The sequence below is a fragment of the Echinops telfairi genome, unplaced genomic scaffold (assembly GCF_000313985.2).
Source record: "Echinops telfairi isolate 266 unplaced genomic scaffold, ASM31398v2 ScPeMD7_7469;HRSCAF=8507_0, whole genome shotgun sequence".
NCBI lineage: Eukaryota > Metazoa > Chordata > Mammalia > Afrosoricida > Tenrecidae > Echinops > Echinops telfairi.
In genome coordinates this window covers 83872579-83888750 of record NW_022111372.1, presented here as the reverse complement: position 1 = coordinate 83888750, position 16172 = coordinate 83872579, and the positions used below count along the sequence as shown (strand labels likewise).

The 16172-nt window shown below is 37.0% G+C and overlaps 1 protein-coding gene across 4 annotated transcripts in view; it reads right to left on the bottom strand.

The window, feature by feature from the left end:
* CSNK1A1 (casein kinase 1 alpha 1) overlaps positions 1-16172 on the bottom strand; it is a 49386-nt gene that overhangs the window by 17733 nt on the left and 15481 nt on the right. For 3 of the 4 annotated variants that reach the window (XM_030888829.2, XM_045284931.1, XM_030888830.2), the window contains exons 3-5: positions 8398-8524; positions 4838-4936; positions 2398-2481 (exon numbers count right to left, since the gene is read on the bottom strand). In XM_030888829.2, the coding sequence (XP_030744689.1) occupies positions 2398-2481; positions 4838-4936; positions 8398-8524 (310 nt within the window). The remainder of the gene's footprint in view (positions 1-2397; positions 2482-4837; positions 4937-8397; positions 8525-16172) is intronic. The other variant, XM_004696716.3, reaches the window with a different exon arrangement.

Sequence of the window (16172 nt, the reverse complement as noted above, 5' to 3'; positions counted from 1 at the left end):
ACAACAAGGAGCTACTGGTTTTCACTTCATCTACTATGAGAAAAATGACGATTTAATTTCCTAATGTTACTCATGAAAGCTCTAAATAGTAAAATTATACTCATTTCCCAAGAAATCACACCATGAAAGAAATGTTAATGTTAAAACATTAAAAGAAATACTAACAAAAGATCTCTTGATATGCAAACCACTCAGCACACAACCATTAGGATGAGTTAAATATACTTTTGTTAGGCAAAACAAAGTATGACTTAAGTTCTACAGATTCATATTGAAAGAAAACATGGGGGGATGAGGGGAGACACATAAAAAGGACAGCTAGCTTCATGGTAATTTTCTTTTTAATCCCTAAGCAATACATGGATTTTCAATGAACAATGATTATTAGCACAAAGGATTTCCTTTGACGAGTGTTTTCTTGAGATTACTTTCTGTAGTACTTTAATATGAACATGGTATCAGATAGAGGGAACGTTGATGTGATTAATATCTAAAAGTGCCTTTCAAGTCTAAACCTACATGGAGAAGCACCATATTGAGACTCAATAACAAGAAACTTTCTCACAACCTAAAGCCCAGCATTCTTTCCTTCCACAACTATAAGAGGAAAATCTAATTTATTCAGTACACAAAAATATGTAAGCATTTTCTTCCTAAACATTTCTTATCCTTAACATCCAAACTAAAAACAAAATAAACCAAACTTCATTTTTCTCCTCTTCTTAAAAAATCAGAAAACAAGTCAGCAAAAGAAATGCCACCCAAAAACACGGTATTCTAATTTTAAAAGGAAAAACTACTTGCAATAAATATAAAATCTCTTGGTAGCCCATTATTCCTAGCAGTATACTTCATTAGTAGCGCTCTGTGCGCTCTGATTTTAAAAACAAATATAAGCATGTAAAGGGAATCTTCTCGGGAAACTACATGCTGACGTCAAAAGCACAACCAAATGGTCACAAATACGTCAAGGCAGAACCAAGGAAGGGACAGTCCTAAGACAGTGTCTACAGGTGGGGACATGTAAAAGGAGGGACAAGTTACTTTGCTGGTCAAGTTGCTTAGGCCTTTACTTGTTATGTTCAAAGTAACATGTGCCCCTGGTTTGGAAGAACACAGCCTATTCTTCAAAGGCATGCAGAAATGAGCTAATACTGAATGAAATGGGACAATTTTCTTCAGAAAATTTTGTGGCAATTTTTGCCTACTGCCCACGGTGACATTTTTCCATCATGAAATAGTCACAAGGTCATTTTCCCTCACAACACACTAAATAGCATGTAAAGAATATGATGTAATCAACGTTATGAAAGCCATTAAATGACTGTTACAAAATATAAGGGAAATGTAAGTGAACTGTTAACTAATCATGAGGTACAAGAATTAATCTGCCTAACAAAGCATCTAATATTCCCCTCCCTATACCTTGGCCCCCTCCCCCACACCAGAATGAGTCATCATGTATTTCTTTTTCTACGAACAATTGAATTTCGAAACCGTTATTAGCGCAGAAGACACTCCCAGTACAATGCTGGCCAGTATAGAAAATAACCATGGTTATCTCGATGACACATGTATTTTCATAGCAAGTACAGCTCTTTTCTGCTAGTCATGCTACTACCTTCTCCTCAAAACCCATGTCCTTGTGGGAAATATTGAAAAATCTAAAGCATTCTATTTATACTTTCTTCAAAGTTTAATATTTAGGAATCTACTGAGAATATTTAATATATCTAGTCTGCCAAAAGCTACATTAACAGATTATAAATTAATTTAATAAGCATTAATGGAAATCTATGAGAGCTTCAATTATATTAAGGGTAAATTATTAAGAATGAAATGGCTTCTATAGTTTAAAAGCATACAGTGCCTTTACAGTAGACACTTGGCTGAACTTGAAAAAAATCATAGACTGAGATGAACCAATTTTAGAACCAGTTCTAAAATCGGATCTACAAGTTACCTGAGGTTCATTAGGGAAGGGGTGGGGGTTATATTATATAGCACTGATGTCCTGAATTTAGATCTATTTCATAAATTAAATTCTGCGATGCCAAATTAACATTTTAAAAAGTACACCTGTTTACTACTAAAGAATTTCAACATTAGACTTAACATACCATTTCCTTATGTAGAGGTTAAGAGATCGAAGCAAAATTCTAATTTCTTTTAGGTTTTCTCTTAAGTTTTACAAGTTTTAAACAAAAGCCACAAAGAGACATCTTATTAATGTTTTATGTTTGCCAAGTATGTCTGAATAATGCCAACGTAAGAGGTGCTTGAGCAAGATCTACATTCTCCAGAATTAAAACAAAACAAAAATAATCAAAACAAAACAATAAAAAAGAAAAGCACATGAATTTGGGGTTGAGGTTGGAATAGGAGACAGTTTCAGACCTGGTTTAATCCTGAGAAAGATGGGTCCTGAGAAGTACTAACAGTCATGCTTCTTTTCCTCTTCCCCACTGGAGATTCTAAACACTGAACAGACAATAGAGGGTGGCAGTGCATCAAACAGTATTGCTTACATTGCAACAATGGCCGGCGCAGACAGGCAACACCGAGGCATTAGAGAAAGAACAGGGTAGCCAAATGCCATCCTTCTTCCACCAAGCACTGTAGCTTCTCAATTTTCCAAATATAAGAATCACATGCTCAAGGAATATTTGAATCCTGGAGAATACTCAGGTTTTTAATGCCACTAGATTGTGTCACTGCCTAAAATAGGGATAGCAATGGTGACATTTGATGCTGTAAATTTTTAAATCATAAACGGGGAATTTAGATCTGCATTCTTTGCTGCCCTTCCCCCAAAAAAGATTGTACAGAGGGGGGGAAATCTTCAGTAAGGAAGAGGTAGAAGGCATTTAGTCCCCTTAAAATGTATTTTTGTAAGCATGCAGGGCTGATTACTGGTGCAGATGAGCAAATTCACGAAGATTGGAGTGGCCACTCCAAAACGTCAAATTCAGAACAATTTCCCAAATAACAATTTGACTTTAAAAATTGACCTTAAAAGCCCCCAAAGCTAGTTTTCTTCCCCATAAATAGAAAATTACTGGAACAAGTTGACTACAGAATCCAGTCTCATTCAACTGGCATCATAAAACTACAATACAGGAAACCAACTACATAATCAAAACACTAGTCAAAAGTGTTCAAGAGCAACAACATGTGGTTTCTGACCCAGGAAAGTACAAAGCAATGCTCTCCCACCCCAAGGATCTCTGGAACTAGCACAGGGAGGAGCACTTGCACGATCCTCTGTGATACCTGTAATGAGGACCCAGGCTGAAAAATTCTCACCACGAGGCAATCTGGATTTCCTACCACATTAAGCGATAAATATGCTGCTCTTCAAATAAAAACAAACAAACAAAAAAAAAAATGAGGGGAGGAGAAGGGTCGGAAGCAAAGCAGTATTATTTAGGCCACTGTTTAATTTTAAGGCAAAAACCATGTACTGCCATGTTAACCCCAAATACCTGGGCAGAACATGTATCACGGTCTTTGGGAGTAAGAAAATGGAAAGGTGAGACTGAGAAATGGCCAAGAAGACAGTTAGAACTGACAAAATTGCTCTTCCAAATTAAGAGCAGCAAACTTTTTAAAAATATATACATTTTTTTTTTTATTTAACTAAATCACCAGGTTTTACGAAATTAAGAACCTGGATACTTCAAAGTTAAAAAAAAGAAAATGACGTAATTTGGGATAAGTTATATGTAGAATTATTTAAATACTCTGCATTATCTGAAAGTCAGCTTTCAATAATAATTTCCTACTGCTTGGTCAGACCAACAGGAATGTCTCACACAGTAACTAGTCACATCGGTTCTACTGGTGACGGCTCCAAGTTGGCATTCATACAGGCAAACCAAGGTAAACATTTATAGCTAGAGAGACCTAAACAAACCAGACATGTCCTGAAGGGTTAGGAAGACAAATGGGAAGTCCTCCTCCCCAAAACAAAAGCCCCAAGTCGTCCTGAAGTGGAGAATTTCTATCAGATCATAATAACATGCTTAGTGCATTGCCAATGCTGCCTGTCTGCCCGAGCTCACATTCAATCGACAAATTAAGCAATTCACTCGATAAAACTAATCAATGAAGAAAAAAATTCAACACAATTAGTTTCTAACTACAATCATGCGTCACTAAGACCCAATCATCCCATAAATCCAACCTGTCTAAGACATCCCAGTGAACACTAGTCTTGTTGGATCACAAGTGTATTTTCCTTTCAGTGGGGGAGAGGAGAAAAGTGGAGAACCCACCCCAACTCGGCACCCAAGGAAGAAACTGTCAACTACTTTTGAAGCAAGCTCAAAAGTTATTCTTGTAAATACACAAATCCAAGGAATTCTCAAGATCAACCATGCTCAGTCAGCACATGTTAACGCCATGGTGACAGGTGGGTCAGTGGCTCCCACACCGGCACAAGCACCCCGATTACAGAAAACCCACACTTCAGAGCCAGAGGTTAAAATCTGACTTTTAGCATTCAAGGAGGAAAAGTATACAGGGACTTTCACTATTTGAGTGAAATCAAAAATAGATACAACTACTCAAAAAGTTAAATAACGTAGATGAGTGAGTACATTTCATGAAAGCAGGTGGAATTTTCTATTTCCATATAAAGGTAACTTTGGTTAAGCTGGAATTATTTCAAGTTACTAAGTTAACAGTAGTTAGCCAAGTCTCTTGCTAGCACTATCTTTTAAAGCAATTATCAAGAGCAAATTCAATTTATTACTTTTTTTTAAAGGACTGAAAGTTTAACCAAAGCTATTCTTGGAGATTCTATGTTCTTTCATGCAAAGAGCATTTGACTAACCTTATTACAGTGACGCCCAATACCCATTAGGAAGTTATCTGGTTTAATGTCTCTGTGTATAAAATTCTTTGTATGCACATATTCAATTCTACTGATCATCTGGAAAACATAAAGAGGGGAGGGATAATTGGTTAATGATAAAAAGCAACATATTATTTTTGAATGCAAATTTGCTTCAATTAACTTCATAAAAAAGACCACAAGCATACTTAGTAATCTTAAAGTACATAAAAATAGCACAAGGAAATATTCAATGGAAAACACAAGCACATTCTCTCCATTTTTATCTAGAACCATGAACAAACTAAGCAAAAGCTTTTATGTAGGATCCTTTGACTTTTAATGGTTTTAAACATGACCGATACTCTCATCAGAATTGGTATTTGCAATATTCAAATGACAAGTTATAAATTCAGAATTGTGTCACTTATTCATAAGATGGCTGTATTATCACTACCTAAACCCTAGACAATGTTTCAGGATAAACTGGGCTGAAATGCCCAGGTATTATCCAGACTTATTTCTTTACACACATTCCCACATACATGGTAGTTATTATTGTTTTGAACCAAAAAGTATGGTTCTATTAATTTCATTCTTGTTGGTTTCTAAAGTAAACATAGTCTAAACCAGGCGTCCCTCAAACTATAGCCACATGTAGCCCACCGAGGACATTTATCCGGCCCGCCGGGTGTTTTTGCCCCATTTTGTTTTTTACTTCAAAATAAGATATGTGCAGTGTGCACAGGAATTTGTTCAGTTTTTTTTTTTAAACTATAGTCCGGCCCTCCAATGGGTCTGAGGGACCGTGAACTGGCCTGCTGTTTAAAAAGTTTGAGGATCCCTGGCCTAAACATTCCTGTAAGTCTATAGCATGTTGTATAAGCTTATTCGTTTTATGTAACTGAGGATACATATGCAGGAGCTTCAAAAAGTTCTTAGGAAAGTCAATAGTCCGTGCATTGCCATTCAGAGCTCACCCATACATGTGCATTTTCCTTTTCTCATTAGTGTTTTAAATTCTATACCACTGGTGAAGCTAATGACACCTATCAATGTGTATCAATACTCACATCTGTATTCATTTTCCCATTAGAAAAGTTAATTCCATTTTTTCCCAAATTTCCTAATTTGACAGGTATACATGTTTGTTAGCTCGTTTGCACTTCTCTAACAGTTTCGGTACCTGGTTATTTTTGCTGTTCAAATGGATTTACAGTGTGTACTCTCTTATTCTAATGGTCTGTCCTTTCCTTTAAATCAGAGTGTTCTCTACATACAACTGAAAACCCCATCATTTTCTATTAATTTATTTTAATTGGCCTTGAACTATTTATAGGATCTACTGTAGTTTAAAAATCTCCAAATTATCAAATACCCACTCCATATCTAAAACTGTGTCATTATTTGGTAGCTATTGTACAACACTGCTAGAAATGAATGACCTATGGAATGCAGTGATGTCTAGCCTCAAAAATAAATAAATAAATAGATATAACACAGTGGTGTCAATAAATGCTATCCATATCCAGAGACTGTCTATGTTCTCTTTCTGGTCATAATTTCTTGCTTTTCCCAGCAGTGTGTGTTAGGGTTCTGTTTTTACTTTGTTCCCATTTCCCCCAGTGTCTATTACCATGGATATACGGATATTCCTCCACCATGGAAAATGTCTTTTAACAACAAGCCTGTCAGCTCTGATTTAATGCCATTCATTTATTTATTGTCTACTGTTAAACTCAAGTAGATGAATACAATGTGCAAATACCATATACACGTAGTTACAGCACAAACTTCTACTTTAAAAGAAGCAAAGCAAAACATTTTTGGCTTACTTAATGTATATATATTTGTCCCAGCTAAGTAATACCCATCAGTTGACTGTTGATTTGTTGATTATTATATCACCAGGAAACGGACAAGGAAAAAATAATGGCACAAATCACAAACAACTTCAAGTGTTGCCTATCATCAACAGAGCAAGATTGAATGAACGCTTCCTTGCCCCTCCCTTCCAACGTTACTAGTGTGCCTAACTCAGGAGTCTAGCCTGGACCTTTAATGCCGTGCTATTCCACCTTTCTCGACTGGCCTTAAGCTCCTAGAGAAGAGAGGCTGGCTCTCACTTGTTTTCACTCTCTCCTTTCGTCTCAAATAACTAATAATGTCACAGACCTCCAAATGCCCCAGTGTTACTGAGCTCACAGATCATAATCTAAAACTAAACTACTACTCACCAACGTGTTAATTAAAATAAATCTTTTCATGTGTGACTTCATAATGTTCCCCAGACAGATTAGTTTGCTGGTATTTGCTTAAAACACCTGGTAACTATTGTAGAATATCAGGTCCTGATTACAGAAAGTGGGCACTATTTTTAACTCTGTGCATTTACAGAGTCTACACGAATTCCTCAGCTGTTCCTTAGCACACTTCACTTCTACCACCCAATGTAAACATCAGACCTGCCATCTCCCCAGCCACAGCCTTCCTCTAGGCACTTTCAGTTTAAGGTGAAGCCTGTCCAACAATGTGCTGCCCTTAAAGGTAACAAAGCTTGGCCAAAACGTAAAGACATTTATTTCATACTTTAATGTGTTATTTCCCTCAAAGCTTCCCCTGGCTCCATCCCCACCACATTCATTAAAATGTTTGAGCTTCATTCTCATTTTCTGTATCAATTTTTTTCTCTAACTATGTCTTAAAATTTCCTAAATTTCACTTAAACATCAATGGTAGAATCCATTATTTCAAGCATCAAAATTCTTTAATTACTTCAATACCCTATTCAACAACATAGCTTTCATAATATTCATCTATAATATTCAATGCAAATAATACTCACCTGACGCATTTAAAAATTACTGTATCACTGACTGGCAACCAATCAATCAACTAATCAATATAATTCTAGTTTAGTCCTACACCCACAAATGCCTTTAAAAGACATTTGTCCTGGGAGAGGAATAACTGAAGTCATCTTAAAACATGAAAAGAGGAACTCACTGTCATAGAGACCCGATGTGACAAAGCTGAACTAGAGGGTTCTAACCTTTCAGTTATCAGTCAGCACTACTTACCTGCGCCATAGAGATCCTTAGAAGTCACCGCAGTACAGTATATCCCCAAGTGAAAAATGTGCATTCACACACATCCTTTAGTGTTATATAAACTCATTTTGAAACTAAGGAACCAACCCCTATTCACAAATTCGCCAGGAAAATCACCTTTGCTTACTGCACAGTGCAGCTTTGTAAATCATTGAAAAGGTCTTTTGTGTTTTCTTACGGTGAGGTAAGGCTAAGCAGAAGCCAAATGCAACCTTCTGACTTACCAACAAATTAAGACACTCTTAAGATCTATCTTGTTCATTACCTAGAGACCGTCAATACTACACCTGAATGATTACTCCCTAGGACACTACATCATTTTTGCTTTTAATTTGAGGGAGGGGCATTTATCTTCAGGATAAATAGTGGCACCGGACGATATTACTCTGGCTTTTTAGCACATAATTATAGGTTAGCCTAAGTTTCTCGTCTCATCAAAATATCACGTACCTGGTCAGCTAACATAAGTACAGTTTTCATTGTGAACCTTCTGGAACAAAAATTGAAGAGGTCTTCAAGGCTGGGTCCAAGAAGGTCCATAACTAGTACATTGTAGTCTTTTTCTTGACCATACCACCTAATAAAAAAGGGGGAAAGGAGAAAACAGGACATTAACAAAAGTTTATGATCATTTTAATCTCATCAAATTTTTAGAATTCTAAGGCTCTAGGAATAGTTTTACACCACTGGTTAGGTTTTAATGCAAAAATTTCCTCTATTCAGATTTACTGTTTAAATACATTATTATCCCATTGTCCTACAAAGACAGGATAAATACGGCAGCTTTATAATACTTATTTACCAGGATAGCTGGATTCTATTGCCATCACCTACTGATTCTACTGGTAATGTTGGGTAAATTCTTTAATCTAACCACCTAGACCTCCTCATCTAAAACAAAGGGACAACGTGTTACTATTGATTCTAAAACATTTCAGAACGTCCTCATCAACCACACAACCAACCTGTGCTTACTACTCACTAAGTGAGTGTTCTGCTGAGTGTATTTTGCAGAAGTGAAAAAGGATTCGCACGCCACAGAAAATAACCAGGTATTTCGTAAGAAGCCAAACCCAAATGAAGCTCCCTGCCTCTGAGTCAATGCTGATACCTAGACACCCTGTAGGACAGGATATGACCGCCCAGGGAGCTTCTGAAACTAACTCCTCAGGGCAGTAGAAAGCCCATGCAGCTAGCTGCTAGTGGTTTCAAACTGCCCTTCTTGAAGGTTGTAGCCCAACATGCATCCACTAAGCCACCAGGGCTCCTACCACTTAAAGCAAGTAATAGTCCTTTGATAAAAAAGTTTTATTTATTTTCTCTGGATTTTTTGTGGGGGCAGGAGGGCTTTTGTCAATTAATGTTACAAGATCCAATATTAAAAGCTAGCCCAAGAGTATGGTCTCCCTGTGTTTTCCACCAAGATTGGTTTATGGTTTTATGGCACATTAGATCCTTACTCTGTTGGTTTTGTGTGTGGTGTGAGGCAAGGATCCTGTTTCATTTTCTACATGTAGAAATCTAATTTTCCCAGCATCAGTATTGAAGACAAGACACCTTTTCCCCCGTCGAATGGATAAGTGTCTTATGGAAATCAGTTGGCATTGAGGATAGATGTGTTAAGTTTCTGGACTTTCCAATTCTGTTCCATTGCTCTATGTGTCTCTGTTTTATTAGAATTTGACTATTTTGATTACTGTACCTTTATAGTATGTTTTAAAATCAAGATAAAGTATTTTTCTATTTCTGTAAATAAGACTTAAAATTTTGTTTAGGATCATATTGAATACAAAGATCGGTTGTGAAATATTGACATCTTAGTATTAAATCTTTCCATCCAGGAACATAAAACATTTTTCCATTTAAGTCTTTTAATCTCTCAGTAGTATTTACAGTGTTCATTCTATAAATCCTTGATGTCCCTGGTTAGATTTATTTCTAGATATTTTATTCTGTTAGATGCGATTGTGAATGGAATTTGCCACCTAGTTACTTTTTCACAATTTCATTTCTATAATGTGTAGAAGTTCTTACTCTAAAACAGCCATTCTTATATAGGAATAGAGATCGTTTTACTTCTTTTCCAATTTGTGTACTTATCTTTCTCATTTCACTGCGCTGGCTAGCTGGCTAGGACTTCTACAATATTAACTGTAAGTGTTGAGAGTGGGCACTCTTGTTTTCTTCCTGATTCCAAGGGGAAAACTGTTAGTCTTTCTCAAAGTATAATATTGGCCTGTTGACAGTTCATATGTGCCCTGACTCATATTGAGGAAATTTCCTTCTATTTCAATCTTCTTTAGGGTCTTTCGCAAGAAAAGTTGTATTTTACCAAATACTTTTTCTCCATCCAGAGATGATCATGCGGTCCTTTTCTTTTATGCGTGGTATGGTGGGTGACTCTTTTAATAACCTGTTGGATTCGCTAGTATTTTGTTGAGGATTTTTGCAGCTCCGTTCATAAGAAATAGTACCCAGTAGTTATCTTTTTGTGATGTCATGTCTTTTTCTAGTTTGGTGTCAGGATTGAAATAAAAATGGTGCACATACAGAATCCAGTACACATCTAGAAATTTGAAATCATTTATTTATATCAGGAACTTCCCATTCTTAGTAACAAAATTAGCACTTATCCATTCGACAAGGGAAAAGGTATCTTGTTTTCAATACTGATGCTGGGAAAATTAGATTTCTACATGTAGAAAATGAAACAGGATCCTTGCCTCACACCACACACAAAAACAAATACAAATAGATTAAGGATCTATATGTGCCATGGAACCATAAAAAAATCTTAGTAGAAAACACAGGGAAACAATACTCTTGGGCCTAAGCTTTTAACATTGGATCATCCAATGTTAAATGACAAAAGCAAAAAAAAAAAAAAAAAACCAAACAGAAAATAAAACTTATTTATCAAATGACCTTAACACACTTCCACACACACCTATCCCCCAACCCACTCACATGACAAACGACCAGGTGGGAAAATTAGATTATGGAAACCTACATGCAAACAACAATCTAATAACCAAAATATATTAAAATGCCATCAAAAGGATAAACAAGTATCATAAAACAGGCAAAGATGACCAGGCATTTCACCAAAGAGCACCTTCAAATTGCCACCAAACACGAGAAGATGTTCGGTGAATTAGTCATCACAGGGATGCAAATTAGAACTCAATGAGACATCATTCTGTTCCAGCCCCACCCCTACCAGAGGATGGGGGATAGAATAATAAATGATAACAAGTTCGTGAAAAAATTCAAGCCCTTACCCACTGCTGGTGGGAATGCAAAATAGTATGGCCACTATGAAAAATAGTGTGACAATGCTTTAAAAACTAAGCATAGAAATATCACATGACCTAGGTATATACCAAAAGGCTTGAAAGCCGAGACGTGTACACCAGTGTTCATTCCCACATTATTCACAATAGCCAAAGGGCACAAGAAACCTAAATGTGCATTCAGATAAACATATAAACAAAACCTATTATATACTATATAATACTGTTCAACCAGCAGGAGAAACGAAATCATGATGGAAATGTTACAGGAAGGATGAAGGTTGAAGACATGCTGACTAAAATAAGTTAATCCTCAAAAGACCAAGTTTATACTTTTATATGTAATTAGAAATCAATATTTTTAGCAGTTACCAAGGAAGGAGGGCAAAGTGGGGAGAGTGTGGTGGGAAAATCACGTTAAGGATAGGGTTTTATCTCTGTAAGCAATTCTGACAAATACCCTTTAAGCTCAGTTACGAAGCAGAAAAATGAAGGCACAAATTCATGGCTCCTTATCTCTATGCAAAGAGCCCAGGGGAGCACTGTGGGTTAAGGGATGGGCCACTAACCAAGAGGTTGGTGTTTCAAACCCACCAGCTGCTCAGTGGGAGAAAGATGAAGCTGTCTTCTCCTGGAAAGATTTATAATCTTATGGAATGATATGATATCTGTATTAGCTCCCCAATATATGGTTTTGACAAAAAGCTTATAATCTTGAAAATTCTATTTAGTATCACTATGTATCAAAATAAGTTCAATGGAAGTGGGTTGGATTTGCTTTTAATCTCCATGTAGGTGCAGATGTTCTCATTTTCTAAAGAAATGACTGAAAACAAAGTAACCCTCTCAAAGAATATGCCTGTCTTTCCTCTATTTCTCTAATGTTCCGCTAGTTCAGTGGTTCTCAGCCTTCCTAATGCGACCACCCTTTAATAGTTCCTCATGTTTCAGTGACCCCCAAACATAACATTATTTTCACTGTCATTTCATAACTGTAATTTTGCTACTGTTATGAATCGGGCAACACCCGTGAAAGGACCATTCAACCCCCAAAAGGGTAGGACCCACAACTCTAGTTCTTTAATGCTTCCTCCTGCCACCCGCCTATCATGATCCAATTCTACCTTACAAATCCGGCTAGAACAAAAGATGTACACTGGTACAGAGAAGAGCTGGAAACAGGGAATCCAGGACAGATAAACCACTCAGGATCAATAATGAGAGTAGAGACACCAGGATGGTAAGTGAAAGGTGGGAGGAGAAAGAGGGAACAGATCACAATGATCTATCTACATATAACCTACCCCTCCCTGGGGGGCAGACAACAGAAGAAAAGTAGTTGAAGGGAGACATTGGTCAGTCTAAGACAAGGAAAAAAAAATTTAATAAATTATCAAGGGTTCGTGGGGGAGGGAGGAGAAAAAAATGAGGCACTGATACCAAAGGCTCAAGTAGAAAGAAAATATTTTGAAAATGATGTCAATAAATATACAAAAGTGCTTGACACAATGGATGGATGGAATGTGAAAAGAGTTGTACAACCCCCCAATAAAATGATTTTTAAAAAAAAAAGCCTGTATTAAATAGAACCAGGAACCGATTACAAGGAACTATATGTGACCTCCTCCCTGGGGAATGGACAACAGAAAAGTGGGTGAAGGGAGACATCAGACAGGGCAAGATATGACAAAATACCAATTTATAAACTATCAAGGGCTTATGAGGGAGTGGGGAGCGGGGAGGGAGGGGAAAAATGAGGATCTGATGCCGGGGGTTTAAGTGGAGAGGAAATGTTTTGAGAATGATGAGGGCAATGAATGTACAAATGCGCTTTACACGACTGATGTGTGTATGAATTGTGATAAGAGTTGTATGAGCCCCTAATAAAATGATTGAAAAAAACAAAAAACAAAATAAATAAATAGAACCAGTAGAATTGGATGGATTTAAAAAGGCTATTGGGCCTTTTCCTTTAGTGCATCATGCATTAGTGTGAGAACCTAAGTTAAGACCACCATTCTCAATTGTCACAAAAAAAAGGGCCTTCCATTAAAAACAGTAAGTATATGCACTTTTCAAAAGGCATTTTTGAAGCAACATGTAGTTCTAAATTAACCTAACAATAACTAGCAATCTAACAATTCTGGTAATCCAAACCCACTGCCACTGTGTCAATGCTGAAGACCCGATAAGGCAGAGTAAAAGTTCCATCAAGTTTTCAAGGCTGTGAATCTTCATGGGGAAAAACAACAAATGGCAATCAAGATAGTAGTTTTAATTGTGTGACTTCAAAAATTTTTTTAATGTTAATTCAATCTTTTCCTTGTTTGACCTTGGAATACCCATGGAGCTCCTTTCCCCTTTAAAACTCTACAACCCAGAAGAGGCCATCATAAGCATGGAAGGAATGGAAAGTTTAACAGGGTTGAAGGGAGAAGAAAGTGACATTAGCTAATTCTAACACTGTACCAATTCCTGCATCAAATACATTTAGCCATAATTTTTGTTGTTTTTCTTAACCCAAGAGCTTGTCAAAATAAGCATGTGTGTCAGGATGCTGCCCTATAGGGTCACTATGAGCCAGCACTGACATAATGACAGAAGTGATGCCCCAGGGAGGCGATTGATAATGTTCTCTACATAAAAGGACGATGTCTCAAAGATGAACCAGACCATACGAATGGATTTGGGCTTGCACTTAACTCTTAACCCCAATCTAAGAGCAATGAGATTTTACGACATGGCCCTGCTTGATGCTTGCCCTCGTGAAGAGATCATAGAAGACATGGGTGCTGTAACAAAGTGCACTGAAGAAATTAGATGGTGCCCAGCTGTCAGCCAGCCACCTAAGCAAGGTGTCAGTTGAGCCCACGTGGAAGAAGCTCCCCAGCCTGTGTGACCCAAGGACTGTAAATAACATGGCCAAAACAAAAGGAGGGAATGGCAGGCATCAGAGCTTGAATTGTGGATAATCAGTGTGCAGAGGGCTGTAGATGACAGGGGAGGCCCAAGATCCACTTGCACAGTCCATACATGGATTGTGCCTAGGGTGAAACCCCTCCAATCATAGTTGAGGGGAAGTGTATGGCCCAGTTGTCAGTCAGAGAGCTTTGTAAAGTCCGTTATGCCAGGCATAGTTATGCCAAAATGTACTATCTTATTTGATCTCCCTTTTGGCTCATTTTAAAGATGTTTTCAGTTAAATGGGGGGCGGGGGGGGTGAAGGGGAAATACACGTGGACTGGCCTGGCCAGGGAAGATGGCCCTGCTAACATGAAGGATGCAAAGCAAAGTGGATTGTTATAGATGCAGTTAAGTTAAAATTTAGCACCCTATTATCTGATCCCCCTTATGGACCTATTTAAATTTGTTCTAGTTTTTAATCTTTTCCACTTTCTGTTCGATTGAGGTTTATAATCTCTTTTACTTGTTGTTGGGTTGGTTTTTGTTTTTTTTAATGAAATCCAAGATAGGTAAATCTATAGACAGTGAATAATATTAATGGCTTCTTGGGGGTGTAAGTGGGGAGGGGCATGGGGAGATAGCAATGAGCACAGAAATGAAGGTGTTCTAAAACTGACTGCGTGACTATTGTGTTACTCTTCTTGATGTGATTCAATTATTGAATTGTATGCTATGTAAATTATATATGAATAAAACTGTTGGGGGTTCAGGGGGGCGGGGGAGACAGGCAGGGCTGTGTGTGTTTGGAGTAAGCTGTCCTATACTAGAGTTCTTAATCTTTTTCAAACCATGGAATCCCCTTTGGTATTCTAATGAGGCTTACAAATTCCTTAATGCATAAATACATAGCATTATAAAGAAAATCAATTAGCAGCGCAGTGATACAAATATCCTCTTTATTGATACATTAAATAAACTGTAAGCAGTCTCCAGATTAAGAGTCCCATTCTTTATATAAAAAAAAAAAAGTTCCATTCCTCTCTGTCTTTAAGTTGAATTTTACATAAGTTAGAATAGCCAGTCAAAGGTTTGTCTTAGCATACAGTATTTTTTTCCAAAGCTATGTATTTATTTTAAAAAACAACCTTATCACCTTCAAAATACTCTCCATTATACTTCATATATTTGTTAAATCTGCGATTGCATTCTTGAAAACATTTTTCTAGGGGCTCTTACAGCTCTTATACCAATCCATACATCAATTATATCAAGCACATTTGTACATATGTGGCCATCATTTTTAGCATATAGTATTAACTGCCTTTCTATCTATTAAAAACATGAAACACTTCCACCTATGAAAATCAATGTTAACATGATACAATAATCATAGAGTTTTGAAATAACACTGTGAAATAGCATATGTTCACAGCCTGGGAACTACCTGTATAGGGGCAAGACTAGTAACTTTAATAATTTTTAAATGGTGACAGTAGACCATGTTTATATATCTAAAAATAACTGATTTCTACTGGTACTGCTGAAAACTGTGGTTTTTGGCCTACATTAATGAAAAGGCTGGGAACCACAGACTGGTGAAAATAAGCAATTTTGTAAACAATTTACAAATCTCTTGTAGGGCATGGTTCTTGAAGTCCTTTTCTAAATGAATCCTTGAGTAGAGTAAGATCTAAAGCTGGTGGAACCTGTTTTACTCAACATTAATACAGTCAACTAAGATGATTCTTTTTCTTCCCTTACGCCACACAGCTCTAGCAATTAATCCTTTGCTCATATTATTTCCCAAACCCTTGTAACATCTCAGATTAATCTCCCTGCTGTTCCTTAACCCTAAAAATTATACACAAGAGATTCAAAAAAGTTAATGAAATAGAATTGGGATAATAGAATTTTTCACAAAACCCCCTTGTGTCCATACATTCATAAAGACATGCACATGCATTCATAAAGACATGTGTGAACACACACACACACACACACACACACACACACACACACACACACACA